Source organism: Numida meleagris, chromosome 1 (genome assembly GCF_002078875.1).
Source record: "Numida meleagris isolate 19003 breed g44 Domestic line chromosome 1, NumMel1.0, whole genome shotgun sequence".
Lineage (NCBI taxonomy): Eukaryota > Metazoa > Chordata > Aves > Galliformes > Numididae > Numida > Numida meleagris.
Genome location: NC_034409.1, coordinates 97219194 through 97238646, shown reverse-complemented (window position 1 = coordinate 97238646; position 19453 = coordinate 97219194). Strand labels below are relative to the sequence as shown.

At 41.3% G+C, this 19453-nt stretch overlaps 1 protein-coding gene across 3 annotated transcripts in view; it reads right to left on the bottom strand.

Annotated features, from left to right (window-relative positions):
* CXADR (CXADR, Ig-like cell adhesion molecule) overlaps nucleotides 1-18874 on the bottom strand; it is a 31889-nt gene extending 13015 nt beyond the window's left edge. For all 3 annotated transcript variants that reach the window (XM_021403458.1, XM_021403466.1, XM_021403453.1), the window contains exons 1-6: nucleotides 18720-18874; nucleotides 4039-4205; nucleotides 3188-3392; nucleotides 2690-2848; nucleotides 479-601; nucleotides 71-209 (exon numbers count right to left, since the gene is read on the bottom strand). In XM_021403458.1, the coding sequence (XP_021259133.1) occupies nucleotides 71-209; nucleotides 479-601; nucleotides 2690-2848; nucleotides 3188-3392; nucleotides 4039-4205; nucleotides 18720-18774 (848 nt within the window). In that variant the 5' untranslated portion in view covers nucleotides 18775-18874. The remainder of the gene's footprint in view (nucleotides 1-70; nucleotides 210-478; nucleotides 602-2689; nucleotides 2849-3187; nucleotides 3393-4038; nucleotides 4206-18719) is intronic.

Genomic DNA, 19453 nt, shown 5'->3' with positions numbered 1-19453 from the left:
GTCTTCCTTGCAGAAAGACATTTAGAAGCTAGTTTTCAAACAACGCCTCTCAAGATAGGCATGTCATTACCTGATTTCATGATGTACTTCTTTCTCGTATTTCTTCTCTCTATGCTTCTTACAGCAACAGAAGACAAGAAAAGCCAATAAGGCGAGACCCAACAGAGTTCCCAGAATAGCTCCAGCAATTACACCAGCTGTATTTATAGCTAGAATAGATAAATTACAATACTGTTTAAGCATCAAACTTAGTATATCACTGAAATATAGGTATGTTTCAATTCTGTGATTTAGAATGACAGGAGAATTGTATCTTTCTACATTAAAAGAAATCAAATCTTTGGCAAAGTACAAATTTAAAGCAGCAACCCTCAGTCGCAAAACAGTGTTTGCTGTTTCTAAACTTTTAAGAATATACAGAAATAAGGTTATTCAAATACACAAAACACAATGTGACTACCACACAGTGAACACTTACGAGGGGTGACATTCAGCTCAACAGAACATTCATCTGTGCCAACTCGGTTTGAAGCAACACAACTGTATGTACCAGAATAGTCTTTAGAGGCATTTTTCAAGAGAAGTTCCCCTGTATTTCTATCTACAAAGAATAAAAAGCAAAGATTTACCAAAGTTTAATTTCCAATTCAGTGCAACAGATTAATCAAGCACATATGTGAAATCTTAACTAAAAATGCCAGTACTGAAAACAATACTCAAATAAAACCAAAAGTTTATTGCACCACAGAATGCCATTATTTGTAAAAGCCTTTTACTTTAGTAGAAATTTATGCCACAGAATTTGACTTTAGTATTAAAGCCTTCAAATTGCTGTCAGTGGAAAGAAAAGGATGTTTAACATGGCAAGTTTGCTCACCCTAACCTAGAGTTTTAAAATAGAACGGTTTAACTACATCCCAGAAGAATCTCCTTCTCTTCTGTATATGAAGTAATCCTATGCAACCAGCTCAGATGTCTACAGAACTCATGCTCAACATGAAAGGCTGATCCAGTAAGTGATCATTTAACTCAAGCTATGCTGACAGAGTGAAAGCAGAAAAAGTATTTTCCTAAGGCTTCCAAAGCAAACGGTAGCTATCCTTGAGATTTTACTATATGAACTTCTAATGGCTTGAACACTTAAGACTGCTTATAGATTTGCCAGCACTTAAACCCCAAGCTGCCAAGAGACTACATCACTGTAACAAAGAATCACACCAAGACCTAGCTCTTTCAGCTGAAGTTAGGTAACATCTGGGTTCTCAATAGCACATTCAGTGCCCCCAGACCTACAATCACAAGCCTGAAGCAGCAGTAGCTTTATGATGTTACATGCCATTTTTGTATACTTCCTCACTCATTCTTGTCCAGCACTAAAAATGTCCATTTATTTTATCATGAGACAAATTTGCAATGTGGATGAGGAGAGAACAACAACAGAAGCTTAAGGTCCTTAGTGATACACAGAGACATTAGTAACTAACTGCTCATTGTCAAAACAAGAAATAGGATATATCGAACAGCACTACCACAAGGCAAGCTCAACAAAGCACAAGGTTTTTCAGATGCAGTTAAATTTTTAGAAGTTACGTCCCCTAAGATACACAGATACTACTGGACTACGGTTTGAAGTAGACTGGAGAAATCCAAAGAAGAGGTCAGATGGTCACTCTTGTTTGGTTTAGGTCAATTAAACTGAAGCCATATCTCCCTCGCCAAGGTCCTGGAGCATAAATAACAGGAGGACAGGAGACCATTACGAGAAAGATCCACACAGTTCCTAATCTCTCTCCCCAAGACCATGGCTACTCTTGGACATACGATGATACTTCTCGTCCTGTATGTCACGTACAATCTGAGTTAAAGCACTTCTACTTACAAGCAAATACTTCACCTGCTCCATCTGCACATCAAACCTAATATCTCTAGGCTTAAAGTTTTTTTTAACTACAAAGGTCAAAAAGAATTGGTACTGAAAAGCATAATTAAATTAAATATTCCAGAATAACTTTCACAAAGTCAGAACTCAGACTACCAATGAACTAAACTAATAAAATGAGTAAAACCAGCTTTTCTAATGAACTTAATTCCTGAAGTCATCACAAGAAGTCCAATACCACCACAATAATAATTCTCAATTTATCAGCCAACATTTTTAACAAAATTCTTTCCTGGATGTCAACTCACATAAGAAGAGTGACAACCTTCTCTTTAACCTTACTCATGACAATTTTTCTTCTATAGACATGTATTATTCTTCCACCTTAAGTAATAAGTTCAATCACTTGATCAGGAACTGAAGCTCTCACTTCAATCTGTAATAAAATTCAAGCTTTTATTTCCTGTTTTGAAAAACGCAGTTCTAACCACTGGTCTAGACTCTATTATGACTCTTCCCCCTGTCCATCTGAACAGAAGAGCAGCCAAGACTCAGCAAGCAAGTGCAGTCAAAACATTTCTATGCAGAGATGAGCATGATTCTGCAAGCCTAATGGTAAGAATCTCTCTCAACTTGGAGTAGCTTGTTTAAATGTCAGTTTTACTATCCACTGAAAGGATAAAGTGACACTTCTCTAGACTGCTCTATATTAAAATTACGCATAAGCTGCTAACAAGTCAAAGTATGTCAAAAATATGAATACAATCTTTATTATTTATTATTCCAAAATACTTAAAAGTTTGACAATACTTAGCACAGAAGTGGCAGGAAGTCCTTGTGCACCAGCTACTACTCTTCTCCAGTCATAAGACAAAAGTGGGGTTCCTTCTTGCGAGGCACACTTCAATATAATGTCCTTTCCAATCTCCTGTGATCCTTCAATGGAGCATTTAGTGTTTGCTGGCTTTACTAATAAACAAAGTATTATTGAATTAATAAGTCAGAATCATCATAGTAATGTTTTAGTCCGTCAGCACACCTTGCTATAGAAATGTTGTACAACAAAGCCTTTGTAAGCATGAAAAAAATTCTATAAATACGAATCAGATGTAGAACTTTTAAAAATACTCATTATTCTGAATATTATTTCCTTTGTCTGCCCCTGTCCTAGAGACTTAACAATGGATGCATTATTGTAGATACAGTATGACTTTGCCCTACATATATTTTCATTTCATTTATCAAATGAAGAATAGCATAAACACAAATATACTACTGAAAATTCAAGAAAAAAAAATACTTGCTTACCAAGTACGTTCAACTGTATTTTTTTGCTTTCAACTCCAGGAGCCTTCTTCACTTTGCACTGGTATGTGCCAGTATCTGCTGACTTTAAATTCAGGATATCCACTGAACCATCACCAGATTTGGGATCAGAACTAGTAAATTGTAGCCGCCCAGACAGAGCAGGAAAATAATGATTATAAATCCTGTCTCCAGAATATAGAATTATCTGTAAAAGAAGAAATGTGTTTCAGGAATCTACTTGGTATATAAACATTTGAAGAAAAAAAAAGTATCTTCAGATTTTTAGCAGCTTCTCTTTACTGTTTAAAATAATCCCAGAGCACGATGTATCTGTTTTCAAAATAACACCACACAAAATGTTCTAACAAATACTCCAACACAACACCTTCTCAGGTGACAGGATGTCAACACTGTCTTCTGTCATAACGAAAACTATTTAAAATTTATCTAATCTTCATTCTGTAAGATCTCTGCTAAAGAAGTCCTCAGGCTTCAGAATAAGTGAAAGAGTTAATAACTAACAAAGAGATAATAATTTGGGACCAAATTCTCATGAATCACTACATTCAGTGAGGAATGTAATGCAGGTGTACAAGAGCAGAGTTTTCTGTACTCCGAATCATTTTTAATTTTGGAGTTGTTTACAGTTAATAGAAGATTAAGTATAAAATATTGTAACATTCTCACTACTTCAAAACTTCCACCACACTGGTGTTTCAAAGTAATTTAAGACCACACGCATGCCATCTTGGAAAACACAGAAGAAGTCAAAAAAGAGTCACTACCAAAGTTCATACATCCACCTAGTCTAATAACTTAGAGCTGTCAAAAATAAAGAAGTTTTTACTTACTGTTTCTTCCTTCTTCTGAATATCTGCTGGTATCAAGACCCATTCAATATCTAGTGTGCCTACATCCTCTTCTGAGAGTACAAAAGTACACGGCAATGTAACTTTCTCTCCTTGAGCTTTTTCAAATGCTGATTCAGCTGAAGTTATAGATAGGCTTCTTGTAAGACCTATAAAAATGTATTTTTATGTTTTAAAAACATTTCACAGGCAGTTTCTGTAGTAAGTGTTCTACTACATATTAGTGTATCTTTCCAGAAAAATAATGCCTAAAACCAATCTCCGTATATCTATAATGTACAGATTATTCAAATAGCTCCCTTAAAAGCTTATCTAAGATCATATGCTCATAAAAAAAAAAAATCAGAGTTACATAATTCCTTTTTCAAATCTGTCATACACTTTTCCTGTATAGAAATTATATCATTGAAAAAAATCACATGAAACTTCTACGACTGCTTAAGAAATCCTGTGAAATCATTGAATACAATACAAAGTTCATTACTGTCAGTTTGGAATCACGTCCAATCGGCAGCTGCATCCTTCAAACAGTTTTTGCACAACTCAAGTCCTATACAAAGCTAAATTAATGAAAAGGCTGCTGCCGAAAACTTTGAAGTTATAGGTATTGAAAAAGGAATATATAGAAAAAGTCTAATGACATTCTGAATGAATAAAGAAAATTGTTGGTAAAATGAGGGCATGAAACAGTGACAAAGTCAACCAGGACTGACAAAATTACTGTGAATTTGGGAGTTAGATCAAGTCAAGTTACTCTGCCTTGAGGTGTGAGGACTGCTTTGTCTGGAAGAAGTGGCCAAATTAATCCCTTCAAAAAAAAATCTCTACGACTCTTAAGAATGCTGGCATACAAAGTTATTTTCTACTTTATTTTTTCAATTTAGTCAATATTAGAATTTCAGGCAGAAGAAGCAAGCATCTTAGCTGAAGGAGAGGTCAGAGCCAGCTGGGTTTGAATCAAGCATTAGCACTAGGAGATAGCAGCAGGTCAAACTAGCTGGAAATTCCCTTCTGTAGTGGAGACACCCACCTGCTGCCAGGTATGCAGGCAAAGATGGTTCAGACAGATTCAGTGTTAAGAGACTGCCAAGGTTTCTCTGACCCTTAGACTATTACTGTATTATTGCCACTACTGTTTGTTGTTCCTTCTTTTTGTTTAAACTATTACTGCTACCTACTTCTCTGGCATCCATGCTACCAAAAACAACCTGAAACAAGAGCGATTACAACGGGGGGCAAAGGAAAAGGGAACCAGGGGGCAGGCACTGTAAGTTAACAACCGGCTGTAGGATTGGTAGCCTTGAAAAGCTTCTACTACTACATAAGAAGTAAAGAATCAAAAAGGAAAACAAGGCTGTTGGTTTAGTGACAGCTGACATAAGATCAAAGCACTGTCGCCTCTGCTTGCAGCAGAAAAGTAGATGACTGAGGTCACTTCAGCAAATGCATTAAAGATCTATTCAAAACTAATGCACACAAATGATCGGATGACACTGTCACCAAGTCTTCCTCATCTCCTCCAGTTTCCACTCCAATCAGAAAGATTCAACTTCTGCTCACTCCCCTAGTACACTCCTCAAGACATGAGTGGATCACCCGTGGCATCTTAGTGCCAGTATGACACTATCACACTGAGAGAATACCTGCATTTGTTTTGAGTCGGAGGGGATTAATAGAACTTCAGACTTTTTTCAGGCTTCTTTTAACACACCAGAAAGATGAAGGTTCCTCAAGTTAGTTATCCCAATTATTCAAAGGTGCTTAGAATTAATTTATCTGTTTTTTTACTACAGCTATCAGATCACTGTGAAGCTGAAGATACTCAGAAGCATGCAACAGATTCTAGAACCTAAAGAAAAATCACCACATCTCTGCAAACTATCAAGACAGAAATGCATTGGTCCAAATGCATGTATGTTATTCCCCAAATATTTTTCCAAGGAGAAAACGTCCCTAACTCAGCTGAAGTATAAAGAAGAATGAACCTTTGTTGCTGCTTAAGGAGAGACAAGCACTATTCCTTGATACAGAACAAGTATTATCCCTTATAAACGCCTAGAAGAATACAATAGGTCAGTACACACACATTCTGGATTCTAAGCACATAGATTTGAGGTTCCCAGTGTGGAATTAAGTACTTTTTCTCTGAAAAAACTGACCCCAAAGAGCACTGCAAGAGAATACCATCAGGACTGAAGAAAGTTTTAGCATCATTTCAAAAGGGGTGCAAAATAACATATCATCCTTAGGGAAACTGCAGTTCTTTCTGAATATTTAAGACATACCATCAAATACCACTCAAGCAGAACGAAGCTTAGCAAGCTACATTATTATATTTTTCATCTAGGAAAAACTGAATGCTTGATACAACTTGATGGAAATTATTTTAGTATCGCTTTTAAAAAAGTCTTCAGTACAGAAAACTCAACAAATGGAGAATGCATCCTCCATTCCAACAGAAGTAGCAGAAGGTCAATTTTCAAAATTTTTCTGTAATTTAGTTTTTTTTTTTTTTAATGAAGAATGTGAAGAGTTCAGGACACACTGAAATTCTGGATTTCTGGCTTACACAAAATGAAGTGTAAATTTAAGCTTGACGTAAACATTTCTGGCAATCGGATAGTACTGCTACAGTAGTGTTATCTAACCCAGAGAACACAATCCCTCCCTAAATAGGTAACATGAGAGATAAACAATCAGCTGGAACGGAATAAAATATGGCAACTGAAAAACACAGAGGGGATAGGAACGACAGAGGCAGACTGTTGAAAGTAGGACTGCCACCAGGCTCAAACTAAGGGCTAAAGCAGCAAGCATGGAGCACAACTGCAAAGAAGCACAGACAGCTACTACATGAATTAAAAATGAGTTCACGTGTTTCGTTGTGGCTCTTTAAATCATATTTGATCCATACACGACCTGCATTCGCGAAGTACTTCAACTTTACTAACAGACTCTCCAAGAACTATTGTTTGCCAATACTTGCTTGTAAGCAGGAAATGGTTCTAGGTACATTAAAGTTTCTTCATAAAATGAGTTTTCAAGAAGGAAATACCAATCAGAAATGTGTATTAGTGCTTTGAGAAATACAAGCTATAAAATTCACTTAAGACACTCTTCTTTCAAGCACAGGTTACAGATGTTTGCCCACACAGCTGTGATCTAATCTCTTTGCTTGACAGATATCAGTCTCAAAAATTAACTCACCACCATACTCATTTTACTTCCCAACATGCCTCTCAACCACAGCGAGTCTATTACTTTTCAATGGCACAGCAGTACTGTTTCTGTATCTGTAGTGGCTAAGAATCTAAAGAGCAAGTTTGGTTTTAGTATGCAGTAACTTTAGAGTTCTGCACATATTTCAGATTTTAATGATAATGCAGCACTGGTCAGAGCAAACTGCAAAGCATTGTTACAAAGAAAGTACTGTGCTAGTTTATTAAGTTTCAAACAGTTAATGTTTAATATATTCTACAAGCCAATGTTTGACACTGTGCTTATCACACAATGCTACAACACTGATTTCATCAATAAAGCACAGTTCAAAATAAGTAGTAAAATAAAAACACCACACCACCTCAGCAAAAGCCTTAAACACTTGGATCTAACACTTCCAAAGCTATTGACATGAACAAACCATGTATCCCTTTACTTAAACGTCGAAAGGGCCCAATCTACAAACAGATCACAGAAGATAAAAATCTGCCTGCCTATAGCAGCCTAAGTCCACCAGGTAGGACACACTAATCCCCGAACACTACATTCAACATTCACACAAATGTTCACACCTGCATTTCCTATCTAGCAGTATAGCGCTTTCTGCAAGTTAACCAGAGCCACATCCCCTCTACTGTGCAAAAAAAACATGCCAAGTTTGAGGAGCAAGAGAAATTAAAGATCCATGAATTAAGGGCACTAGCCTAGAGAAAGATGAGATCTAGCTCTCAGTCTTTATCTGGACACCATCTCCTCCTTCTAAGCCCAATTTAGTCCAAGACTAAATATAAAAGTTTCAGAAAAATAAATCCATAAAGCATTTTCTGAACAAGAGCTTGAATTTTATACAGACAGCATTAGTAAAGACAAGATTTTAAACCTCTCTCTTTCACATTTCATCTCATCTGCCTTACCAATAGCAGGATGAAGCTGAGCGATCAAATTGCCAGAGAACTGGTCTAGGTAAGCTTTCTGAACACTCTTGGCACAAACCAGTGCAGTTTATCATCGTGAAAGAAAGCTTTGCCATAAGCTACAAAGAGAAAGCAGATGAAACAGCAGAGCATTTTGAGCAAAAATGGGGGGAAAATCCATGCCAGAATGATCCTGGTAAACTTGTATCACCTGGACAATCAACTATGGTGCTGGGTCTCTAAACAGAGGGTTTGTTTCCAAACTTCACCTTGTCTGAGCAACAGGGTGGGGAGCACCACTTATCTGCGGCACGTTCACTGAGCAGTCTCCCCACTGTGCATACCCTCAAAGTAACCAGGGTGGAATCACTTCTTCAAATCATGTATTTAAGTTCTCCCTATTTTTGATTTCTCTCTTTTCATCTGCTTCCACATTGAGGACTGGACTACTAAGAACAGTCACAGAATCTTAGGGGTTGAAAGGGACCTCTGGAGATCACCCAACTCCTCTGCTAAATCAGGTTCCCTACAGTATGCTGCACAGGAAAACATTCAGGTGGGTTTTGAATATCGCCAGAGCAGGAAACGCCAGCACCTCTCCGGGCAGCCTGTTCCAGTGCTCTGTCACTCTCAAAGTAAAGACATTCTTTTTCATGTTTGAATGGAACTTCCTATGATCCAGTTTGTGCCCACTGTCCCATCTTCTGTCACTGGGCACAAGCAGTGATAGAGCCTGTCCCCATCCATTTGATTCCTGTCCATTAGACATTTATAACCACTGATAAGATCTCCCCTAATTCTTCTCTTCTCCAAACTGAATAATGCTGCTACTCCAAGCCTTTCCTCATACAGGAGATGCTTCAGGCCCCTAATCATCTTCACTGCCTTCTGTCGGACTCTCTCCAGTAGTCTTTCTTGAACTGGGGAGCCCAAAACTGGACACAGGACTCCAGATGTGGCCCCACCAGGGCAGAGCAGAAGGGGAGGACCTCCCTCGACCTGCTGGCCACACTTTAAGATGCACTCCAGGATACCATTGGCGTTCTTGGCCATAAGGACACAATGCTATGTCCACCAAGACACCCAGGTCCTTCCCCGCAGAGCTCCTTTCCAGCAGGTCAGCCCCTAACCCATACCGATGCACACAGTTACTCCTCCCCAGGTGTTGGACTCTGCCCTTGCCCTTGTTGAACCTCATAAGGCTCCTCTCTGCTGAGCTCTCCAGCCTGTCCTGGTCTCACTGAATGGCAGCACAGCCTTCAGGTGTGTCAGCCACTCCACCCAGCTTTGTATCAGCAAAGTTGCTGAGGGAGCTCTCTAATGCCTTCATCCAGGTCATTGATGAAGATGCTGAACAAGACTGGACTCAGTATCAGTCCATGGGGAATACTACTAACTACAGGCCCCCAGCTAGACTTTGCACAAATGATCACAACCCTCAGAGCTTCACCAGCCAGGCAGTTCTCAATCCATTTAACTGCGTGCTCATCTATCCCACACCTCCTAAGCTTACCCATGAGGATTTTATGGGATACAGTGTCAAAAGCCTCGCTGAAGTCAAGGTACACTACATCCACTGCTCTCTCGATATCTACCCAGCCATAGTAGACATCACAGGAGGCTATCAGATTGCTCAAGCATGATTTTCCCTTGAAAATCTGTGTTGACTACTCATGATAACCTTCTTCTCTTCCACTTGCTTGGAGATGGCATCCAGAATAAACTGTTTCAGCACATTCCTAGGGACAGGGGTGAGCCCAACTGTCCTGTAGTTTCCTGGCTCCTCCTCCTTGCCCTTTTTGAAGATCGGAGTGACACTGGCTCTCCTCCAGTCCTCAGGTACCTCTCCTATTCTCTATGATCTTTCAAAGATGATAGAGAGCAGCTTGGTAACCACTTCTGCCAGCTCCCTCAGGACTTCTGGATGCCCTGGGCCCACGGTTTTGCGCGCACTGAATTTGCTTAATCTCTGACCAGATCCTCTAACTGAGGGGAAGTTTCCCTTTCCCCAAACTCTCTCATCTCCACGGCCTAGGATTCCTGAGGGACAGTCTTACATTCCTTTCCACTATCCAGTCCCCAGACTCACAGAAACATGGTTTTAGGCAACACAGAATCTGAAATTTGACCCATTCTAAAAACTGAGGAGTTTCACCAATCTAAGCTCACGATTTCAGCACAATACCTCAAAAAGACTGATTCTAATTCAGAATTTCATGAACATTATCTTAAAATTATCTGCTTTGAACAGAAACCAAAGCTGAAGTAATCCTGCACTGGTCTAGTCTAAGAAATCTGACAAAATACATTAATTCAAAAATAACTGTTAAATTACTAAATCTCTGAGTTCATCTGAATCCATAAATCCTCTGAAGTTACACAGAGGAAAAACAAAACAAAACACTAGAAACAAGAAAATACAGGCTAAGCATACTGTCTTTCTGAAGACAAAAATATTCTCTTTTGGTCTGGATGTTACAGACTTGTCACAGAAAAGTTCTCAGGGGGGATCAAATGAATAACCTGTTCTAATTATGCAGAGTTGCATCCTCAAACACCAGTTTAAAACACACGGCACAATGAAGTTAGAAGTTATTCCTTCTCCCAATCTCATAGAGAACATTTTTTTAAAAAACTATGAAACAAACAGAACTACAAACAAGCCTAATCCTGCAAATATGTAGCACGATTTTAAATTTCACTTCCAACTGTAATTCACTGAAATAGTTGGAATAGTTATGCAGCAAAGAAAACCTAAAAATCATGGGCTTAAGTGTTACCAATCTTTTTTCTCCTCACATTTTACTTCTTCCTTTGATACTCTTCAGATTCTATCCAACACTTCTTTCCTTCTCCAACTGCCCTTGTTCCTATGTTGCTCAGTACATTCTTATGCTTTTTTTGTAGCTAAACCCAAATTCATTAGCCAAGTATCCTAGCAACTACAGCAGATGATGACCTTACTTGAGAGGGACATGCTTATCATGTTTAGAGTGGGAGAGCTGCTATCTCATTGCTGAAGTGAAGGATAGGCTTGAGGGGGTAGGGAGGGGGGGCACCTGAGGGGGGTAGGGAAGGGATATCATAAGAAAACTGGGATTCAGATTAATCTTAAGCACAGAAATATTGTTTAGGCAAACATCTGCAGAAGACCACTATGAATTCTGAGTTTTAATCCTTGGTCACATCCAAACAATCAAGTATGGCGCAGTTCAACATGCACTATTAAGGGAAAGGCAACTGGACTACTTTGGACTTACTGAGAAGTTGCCTTCTCATCCTCAATGCTGATTCTGTCACCTCCTTTTATGCCTGTAAAACACTTTACACAAAGAAACAGAAAGCCAAAACAATTGACTCTGATAAAAGTTAACACTGCATGTGAACCTTTACTTTTTCTTTCCAGATGGAGTTCTCTGAATCAGAGTCCCTCTAAGTACACGTTTCAGGAGCACAAAGCTAGACACGTAAAAGCTGTGGGGATACCGCAGCCTTCATATGGATTTGCTTACTATGCTGCTGTGGAACCCCACCCACAGGAAGAAATTTACATTACACCTACACTAACCAAGCTGTTGCCAGCTCTCAGAGTAAGCAGCACTGCTCATCCCCAAGCTGCACAGCCACAGAGTGATTTGAATTAATGACTGTGTTCAATGAATTCATTCAGCTGCTGCACTACACTAACTCTGACAGCAGGGAGAGGAAGAAGGAACCCAAAGCCATCACCGAAAGTGGCAACAGCCTAGATGGATGCACAATGTTGTGTCAGATGTAACCACAGCACTTCTTTAACGCAACTAGGTGTAATGTGAAAACATACCTTCACATCGTACTTAAGAGCCTCTAAGGATCCATCCATACATAGTACGTAGAAGAGTAAAGAGAAACTGCATCCAACCATTACAGAGACTTTCATAATCAAAGCAAAAAAAAAGAAAATTCACAAATATTCTGATGCTACTAATACACAAATATTCTGATGCTACTAATACACACAAAAGCCTGCCTCTCCTTTACTAAGTCCACATCAATTGCAGCTGCTGTTTTTTGCTATTAGCCCCGCAAATCACATATTTATCAATTATTCCAACTGATACTGAAGGCTTGTAGTCACTAAGCAATCAAGCTACATGATTCTGGGTTTTTTACCTGCCAATTTGATGGTGTTCAAAATGAAAATGAATGAAGCAGCCCTTTTGCAGCATGAAAGCATGAGGCACATCCGTCAGTCAATGCATTAGGGAGTTCAAGTACAATCAAGCACTTAACTGAGCAGCCGTATTACTTTCACTTGAGTAAAGGAGTTTGAGCTTTTCCGAGCTAGTGAACAAGAAACGTTTTTTTCTCTAGCACATGCAAGTTTCACATTAAGATGGAAAGTTATTTTACTCAGTGGTATTGGGTTTTTTTTGTTGTCGCTCAATTGTTAATTATCTCTGATGCTGCTTTAAAGTGAAGCAACACAATGTCAGCTTGGTTTTTCTTCCCCTTCTCTCTCCACAAGTAAACAGACGGAAAGGAATATGCTCAATGAAATAGAATATCCACACTAAACAGCCAGAAAGTTAAATTCAGCAGTAAGCAGAACTGCATAACTTTTGACCATCAAGCACTTTAGGTGCTCCTTAACACTGCTGAATGGCTCAGGGCTAGCTCCAACCCACAGCCAGTAGAACTCAACGTCCTCCTTGTCTATTACAGTGCAGCTTTCCAATACACAATCCAAGAAGTAACATAAAAGAAATCAAACTATCTGTCCCACCCACGCAAGTCTGAGGTTACAGCTGATCGTCTTCTTACAGCTCTGACTAATGAGCTCATTGAATTGGATCAAGAAAAGGTATGGGTAGAAAACTGACCTTACACAAATTTAATATTTTTCTGACTTGAAAACTCGCTGAAGAGGCTCAGCATGGAGCCAGATGAATGCCAGCTACCACCTGAAATGGGATGCAAGAATAATTCTTGAATCCAGCCATTCAACTGTCTGATTTAGTCAGAATTGTCAACTGAGCTCCCTCAGGCCACAGTTACATTTTTCTCAGATGGGAGAATACTGATCACACAATTTTTTTTTTCTTCTTAGTGTTCTTCTGCCATCTTCCTGATGATTGTTCCTGCCCTGCAACAGGAAAGGTTGTTGGCATAACTCTTTTTTTGTTCTGAATTATGCATCTTATTTTACTTTAACCAGTTAAATCTAGTGAAAGCTTTAAGCAGTCTCTGTTCAGACTCATTCATCGCGCAGTCATACAACTAGGACAGTTGTGTGGTGAAGGAAATTACCAGCAAGGATGCCGGACCTACTTATGTTCAAGCTGCTTCTGAAACAGATTTCCACAGAACTATAGTTTCACCACCACCTGCTCACTCCCATAACAACAGGGTGAAGTGGCTCTTTTTGTAACTACTCCCTGTACAATGAAAACTTGTAAAGAGAGGAATTAAAAGAAAAGGCAACATAAGCTGACTGTATACTTAGAGAGCAATGACTAAATTGATGTAATTGGCAGGGGAGCTCTTCTTACAAGCTGCTGAGCCATACAACCATTGAAACATATTTAATGTTCCACATAGCATCTAAAAGCTTCATGAAATGAAGTAGAAGTTGCAACGTGCGCAAAAAAGTGAGTCCTTACCATTAAAAGCTCATGAATACATGCAAGAAACAACAAATGATTAATTTAATTAAGAAGTAGGATGAAACAATACTGGCCCCAAAAACAAGCACCTTAGTGTGCAGGTACCTCTTGGATCACTGTGGCAAATGAGTTTCAAAACACTGACGGTGAGACAGATTTGAAGATGGTTACAAGGAATTTCTTGAAGCACAAATGGAATCAAAGGCAAAGCATACATGTATTCATATTATTTTTTTATTTTTTTAAACTCTGAAGGAAGCTGAAAAAAGAAAAGCCATTTAGGTGTGGTAGCTTTATATAGAAATGAAGTGGAATCCATTTTGGAAAATGCTGTGACAAGTACTGAAAGTGGAGACAGGCAGCTGAGGCTTGATCCAACACAGAGGAAGCTGGCAACGGGAGCCAGCTAGGAGACCAAAGTGACAAGCTATAATAATCTTCGCAGCAGAATGCATAAAATACTTTCAGATAAACAGAAGATTAAATAAAGCAAGATGATTGCAGTTGATATCTCAAGATTGATGTCACAGCAGTAACTAGGTGAATCAAACAACCTCAGTTACTGCTTTTTATTGTACTACTTAAAATAAAAAGATTTGAGAAATACAGGAAAAAGGTCCTGAACGTCAGATAACTATCCACTGACATTAAAAGTTAAGAAGTACTTTAACTCTGAAAACTGTTAAAATTATGCCTCAGCAGACCAAACGCACCAAGCTCATCACTTAGAGAGACTAGGATAGCAATGATCATTTAATCCCAGAGGTAGTCAAATTTCTCCTAGTTTAAGCTTCACTGAGATCCTATTGCTGCATACAAACATGAAGAGGCTTAAGTTCCCTCTTACACATACTTGACAAAGTGTACTAGTCACAAAATGCTGACTTACTGCGTTCTGGTCTGCATTAGTGTTGTCAGAAATACTTCAAGTTTTATGAATACTATTTAATGACAGTATTTGAGAAAATCTAGCATAACTACCCTATCTGAACGTTACTTAACTAATAGCTTGATCTTCTATTAAAAAAAAAGCTTCAAACACTGCAGGATTTAATATAGTACAAAGTTATCCCTTACTATTGTAAAAAAAATTTCAAACCCCAAAAAATGCCACAAAAGAGCAGCAATAAGATAACCATCACTATGGACTAAAGAAATTCGTGCCAAGCTGAATCCAGTTTTTAAGGCAAACAAACTCTTATCCTTCACTTGAGGATTTATGTGCAGAGCATTACTACCTTGTATAACACATTATCTGAAGGCTAAAAGGATCACCACAGATGTATAGATATTAAAAACTGTTAACATTGATTAGTATCTATCTTTGCAATGGTCTCATAGCTATGGAAAACCTGTGTTCTGCCATTACACAATTAAAAAAATGTTAATATCTTCTTCATTAAGTCAGCGTTGCAAGGTAAGCAGCTATATTTATTCTCAAGCCTTCTGAAACCCTGCAAAAACTTTATCATGCTCCAATGAAATCACTTCTCCAATACTCCAATACAACCAGGAAAGGGTTACAAATATGTATGCACAGTCCCTGTTTGCATAAGCAAACACATGCTCAGTGCCACTGACAACCTCAGACTATAATTTCCTTATTAGCTCTTGAGATGATCAAGAACTCTGGAAAGCTTAGAATTAATTAAAAAAAACACGCACCGATTTGCATAGTCGTAAGACCTACAAAATGATTTGCCACCAAGTTTTCACCCCTTACACCAGAATTCTGCATCATTCTTTGGAAAACAATACCAATTTCCTCAATAAAACATTTCAACATCTGAAGTGGTATATAGTCTACATTTCTATTATCCTAATCCAGGATTTGTTGGTGACAGCTGTACAATATTAACTTAAATAGAGTTTGCACATTTTGGAAAACCCCAGCTACTTGACATAGTACTTTACTACAATACATAACATCAAGTTGTCACTTATCACAGGCTTGGAGTGCATTTTTAGTTGGAGAAGAATCAGTAAAATAGCTTTAGAAAAGCTCGTATGGATGCAGAAAGCCATCCAAATGTGAATTCATATCTTAAGCCCTCAAAACAGTGGAAGACTGAGTTTCACTACACCGGCCCATTCTGTGGGCATTTTCCAGAAGCTCTAATTCAGAAACCACCACAGGTAACTATCAGCTGCACAACCACACAATACAGAGGCAACTGATAGAACCAACACGGGACCAATTACAGTGATAGGGAGGAAGAGGACTGTTCTCCCCTTGTATCCCAAAACATTCAAGGATGAATTCCTTCCTTCCTGCAAGGGAAAGGGGAAGCTCCCAGTTTAGTTATTTATGACTGTGAAATTGACCTTAGCAAAGAGATTAAAGCCCTGAGCAGGGTTCAGGGACAGCTTAAATCCAAACACTTTTCTCTTTCAACACGGAATGGCATAGCTCAGTTGCCTGCTGAGTGTCTGTTTTGTACAGTCAAGATAACTGATTTTGTATAAATTAGGAGGCTTATTTCCAATCTTCAACTGCTAGCAATGTGGTAACAAGGAACTGTAGGCTTACAGGGAAGAATGGAAAAAAACATGTACACAACACAGTGTAAGCCCTGAAGTACCATGATAAAACTACCCACTACAACAAACTCAAGGACTTCAACAATGAGACAGCCCTCTATTGCCAACAGCTTCCACGCAACTGCACACAAGTTACCTTCCTCTAACTCTGGTCCATACATTAAGTGGTATCTATTTCCTCAGCAAAGGAAGTAACATTTGCCAGGAGCACCGACAGAAATATTAACTCAGTCTGGTGGAGGAAAAAACACCAGCAATCTCTGATGTTGCATTAACTCCAGTGATACACAGATTTTTAAGTGATTTCCTTCAGAGGACTATGAGATCTGTGCATCTTTCAGGCTAGTTGTTCAACTAACCGTGCCAACAAATAAACAAAATCACTCCTAATCAGAGCACACACACAGAAAGCCAAAGACATTACTTTCCTTCATAAGTCACCCAGTTTCACAGTGACGTTTGAAGACACACGCACACCTCAGAGAAGTGAAGGTGTAAAGGTTGGTTCTGGCTTTGCATGTCACCATACATCAATTATCTCCAGCTTTACAGCATTATCACATTTCATAGCAGAGATCCTGCTCATCTGCAGTGCATATAATAATTCTGCTCAAGCATTTTTTCCACAGCTTTTGTTACAAGAAACATTTCAATCTCAAACTTAATCACTAACCTAGCTACTAAACACTTGTAATTCACAGTCCCTACACAACTGCTTAGAGAGCGAGTTAATGCTGAACTACTGATACCCTTTTATGAAAGAGATTAGAGCCCATCACTCTGTGAAACAGAATTTTGATCCTATGAGTAATTTCCCAAAACAGGGTGACATCAACAATGGCATGAGCATTCCAACAGGAAACAAACTCTGTCTGCCTGACATGCTTTGCTCTAAACATTAACTTCTGTAGATGTTCCAGCATCTTCTGTAGTTTCACTTAGATTTGAACCAACTATGGTTGAAATGATATGTCTGAAGTAAGGAAGTGTAAGTAACCGCACACGGTTGAACTGAGATCAATAAATCAATCCAACTGAGTGTTTGCCAACTTTTGATTTGAACAAGTCACGCATGCTCTTATTATTTTGATGTAGTATTTAATTCAGCTAATTTTACTCCCTCACACTCCCTCATTTTCCCACTTCTTCACCACAAATCTCAGACAGCCTCATAGAATCCAGAACAATCAGGCTGCAAGGGCTTTCTGGAAGTCACCAAATCACAGATTCATTAAGGTTGGAAAAGACCTCTGAAATCATTTAGTCCAATCAACCAATCCACCCCCACCGTGCTCACTCACCATGTCCCTCAGTGCCACATCCACACGGTTCTTGAACACCTCCAGGGATGGTGACTCCACCACCTCCCTGGGCGGCCTGTTCCAACGCACTGCCACTCTTTCTGAGAAGAAATTTTTTCCTACTGTCCAACCTGAATCTCTTCTGGAGCAACTTAAAGCCATTACACACTGTTAGCCAGGAGAAGAGGTCGACCCCCCCACACACACACTCACTCCCTCTTTTCAACGAATTGCAGAGGCTCCCTTGAGCCTCCTCTTGCCCAGACTGAACAATCTCGGTTCCCTCAGCCACTCCCCGTAAGACACCAGGTCCCTTCCACCCTCCCAGAACAGGACTAGCTCTGAAGAGGCATTAAGCGCGCTGATTCTCAGGCTCTGTTTCCTCCCCAGGCTCGGTTTTCCCTGGCGGGCCCTGTCGGTACCCGCTCCCTGGCCGCCTGCAGCCACGCTGCCCACCCACGCCCGGGCGGTGCGGGCAGGCACCGGGGCAGGGCAGGGCAGGGCAGGGCAGGGCAGCGCGAGGAGCGCCGCGGAAACACCGCGCTGTGCGCCCCGGGCACGGCCGTCCCGCTGCCCGCAGCCGCGGGGACCCGGCGCGACGCCCCGCTCTCCGGGAACAACGTGGAAGCGCCTCTCGCAATCCCCAGCGCCACTCCGTTGGAAGTTGAATCGGTGAAAGAAAGAGAGGCGGAATGAAAGGAAACGCCAAGCCCGCGCGGAGAGAAAGGGGCGAGCAGGCAGCTACAAGCGGCGAGGAGGAGAAAGGAGACCAAACGCGGCGGCGAACAAAGCCCAGGTCCGCCCCGCCGGGCGCCGAGCGCAGCGCGCCCCGCTACGCGGCCACACCGCGAGCTGGGGGGCTCGGCCGCACCCCGGGGGCCGGCGGAGAGGCGGGAGGAGCCCCCAACCCCACCACCGCCGCCCTTTCTCTCAGCTCAACGCAGCCCCAACCACCTCCCTCCCCTCCTTCCCTTCCACCTGCACCCGACGCCGCGCCGCGGCTCCCCTTCCCCGAGCCCGTCCCCCGGGCGCTGCCCGCTCACCTGCGGCGCCGAGCAGCGCCAACCCCACCAGCAGCACCAGCGGCGGCGGCTCCATGGCACGGCGAGAGCGGCACCACCGCCTGCTTCTCCGCGACTCCCGGCGGGCGCGGCCCCGCCCCGCGCGCACCGCCCAGCAGGTGAATGCCCGTCACTTCCGGCCGGCACCGGCCCGGCCCCGCGGGGCAGCCTTGTACCCGTTCGCCCGGCCGCCCCCGGGGGTGTCCCCGCCCGCGCTGCGCCCGTCGGGGCCGCTGCGAACGTCCCGCGCTGCCACACGTGCCCGCAGCAGAGCGGCGTCGCCCGGTGCGGCCGCGGAGTAACGATCCTCGCCCCGGGGCGGCTGTGCCTATGGTGGGCAGGGTTACTAGCGCGGGGCCGCGTGCTACAAGGCCAGGCCGAGCGTTATTGCGCTTAGCGATCGTGATGTGTACGAGGTTGTGTTAGCCGGAGTGCCCCGACAGAAGGGACAGCGACGGAAGTGTGTTTGAGGAAGCAGAAGTGAAATCGGAGGTGCTGAGAGCGCGGTGTGGACGTCGCTTTCAAAGAAAGGCACCGCTGCTTTTTCCTATCGATAGCTGCTGGCTTTGGCTGCTGGGGAAGACACTGGGAGAGGCTGATCAGAGGCAGTCCCCATGGCAACGCCGTCGTATTGTGTGGCGCTCGCCCTGTGCGGAGTGTACGTATTCTGACTGTGAATGCTTTGGAATCGAGGAAAACTAGAAAAGGACAAAAGG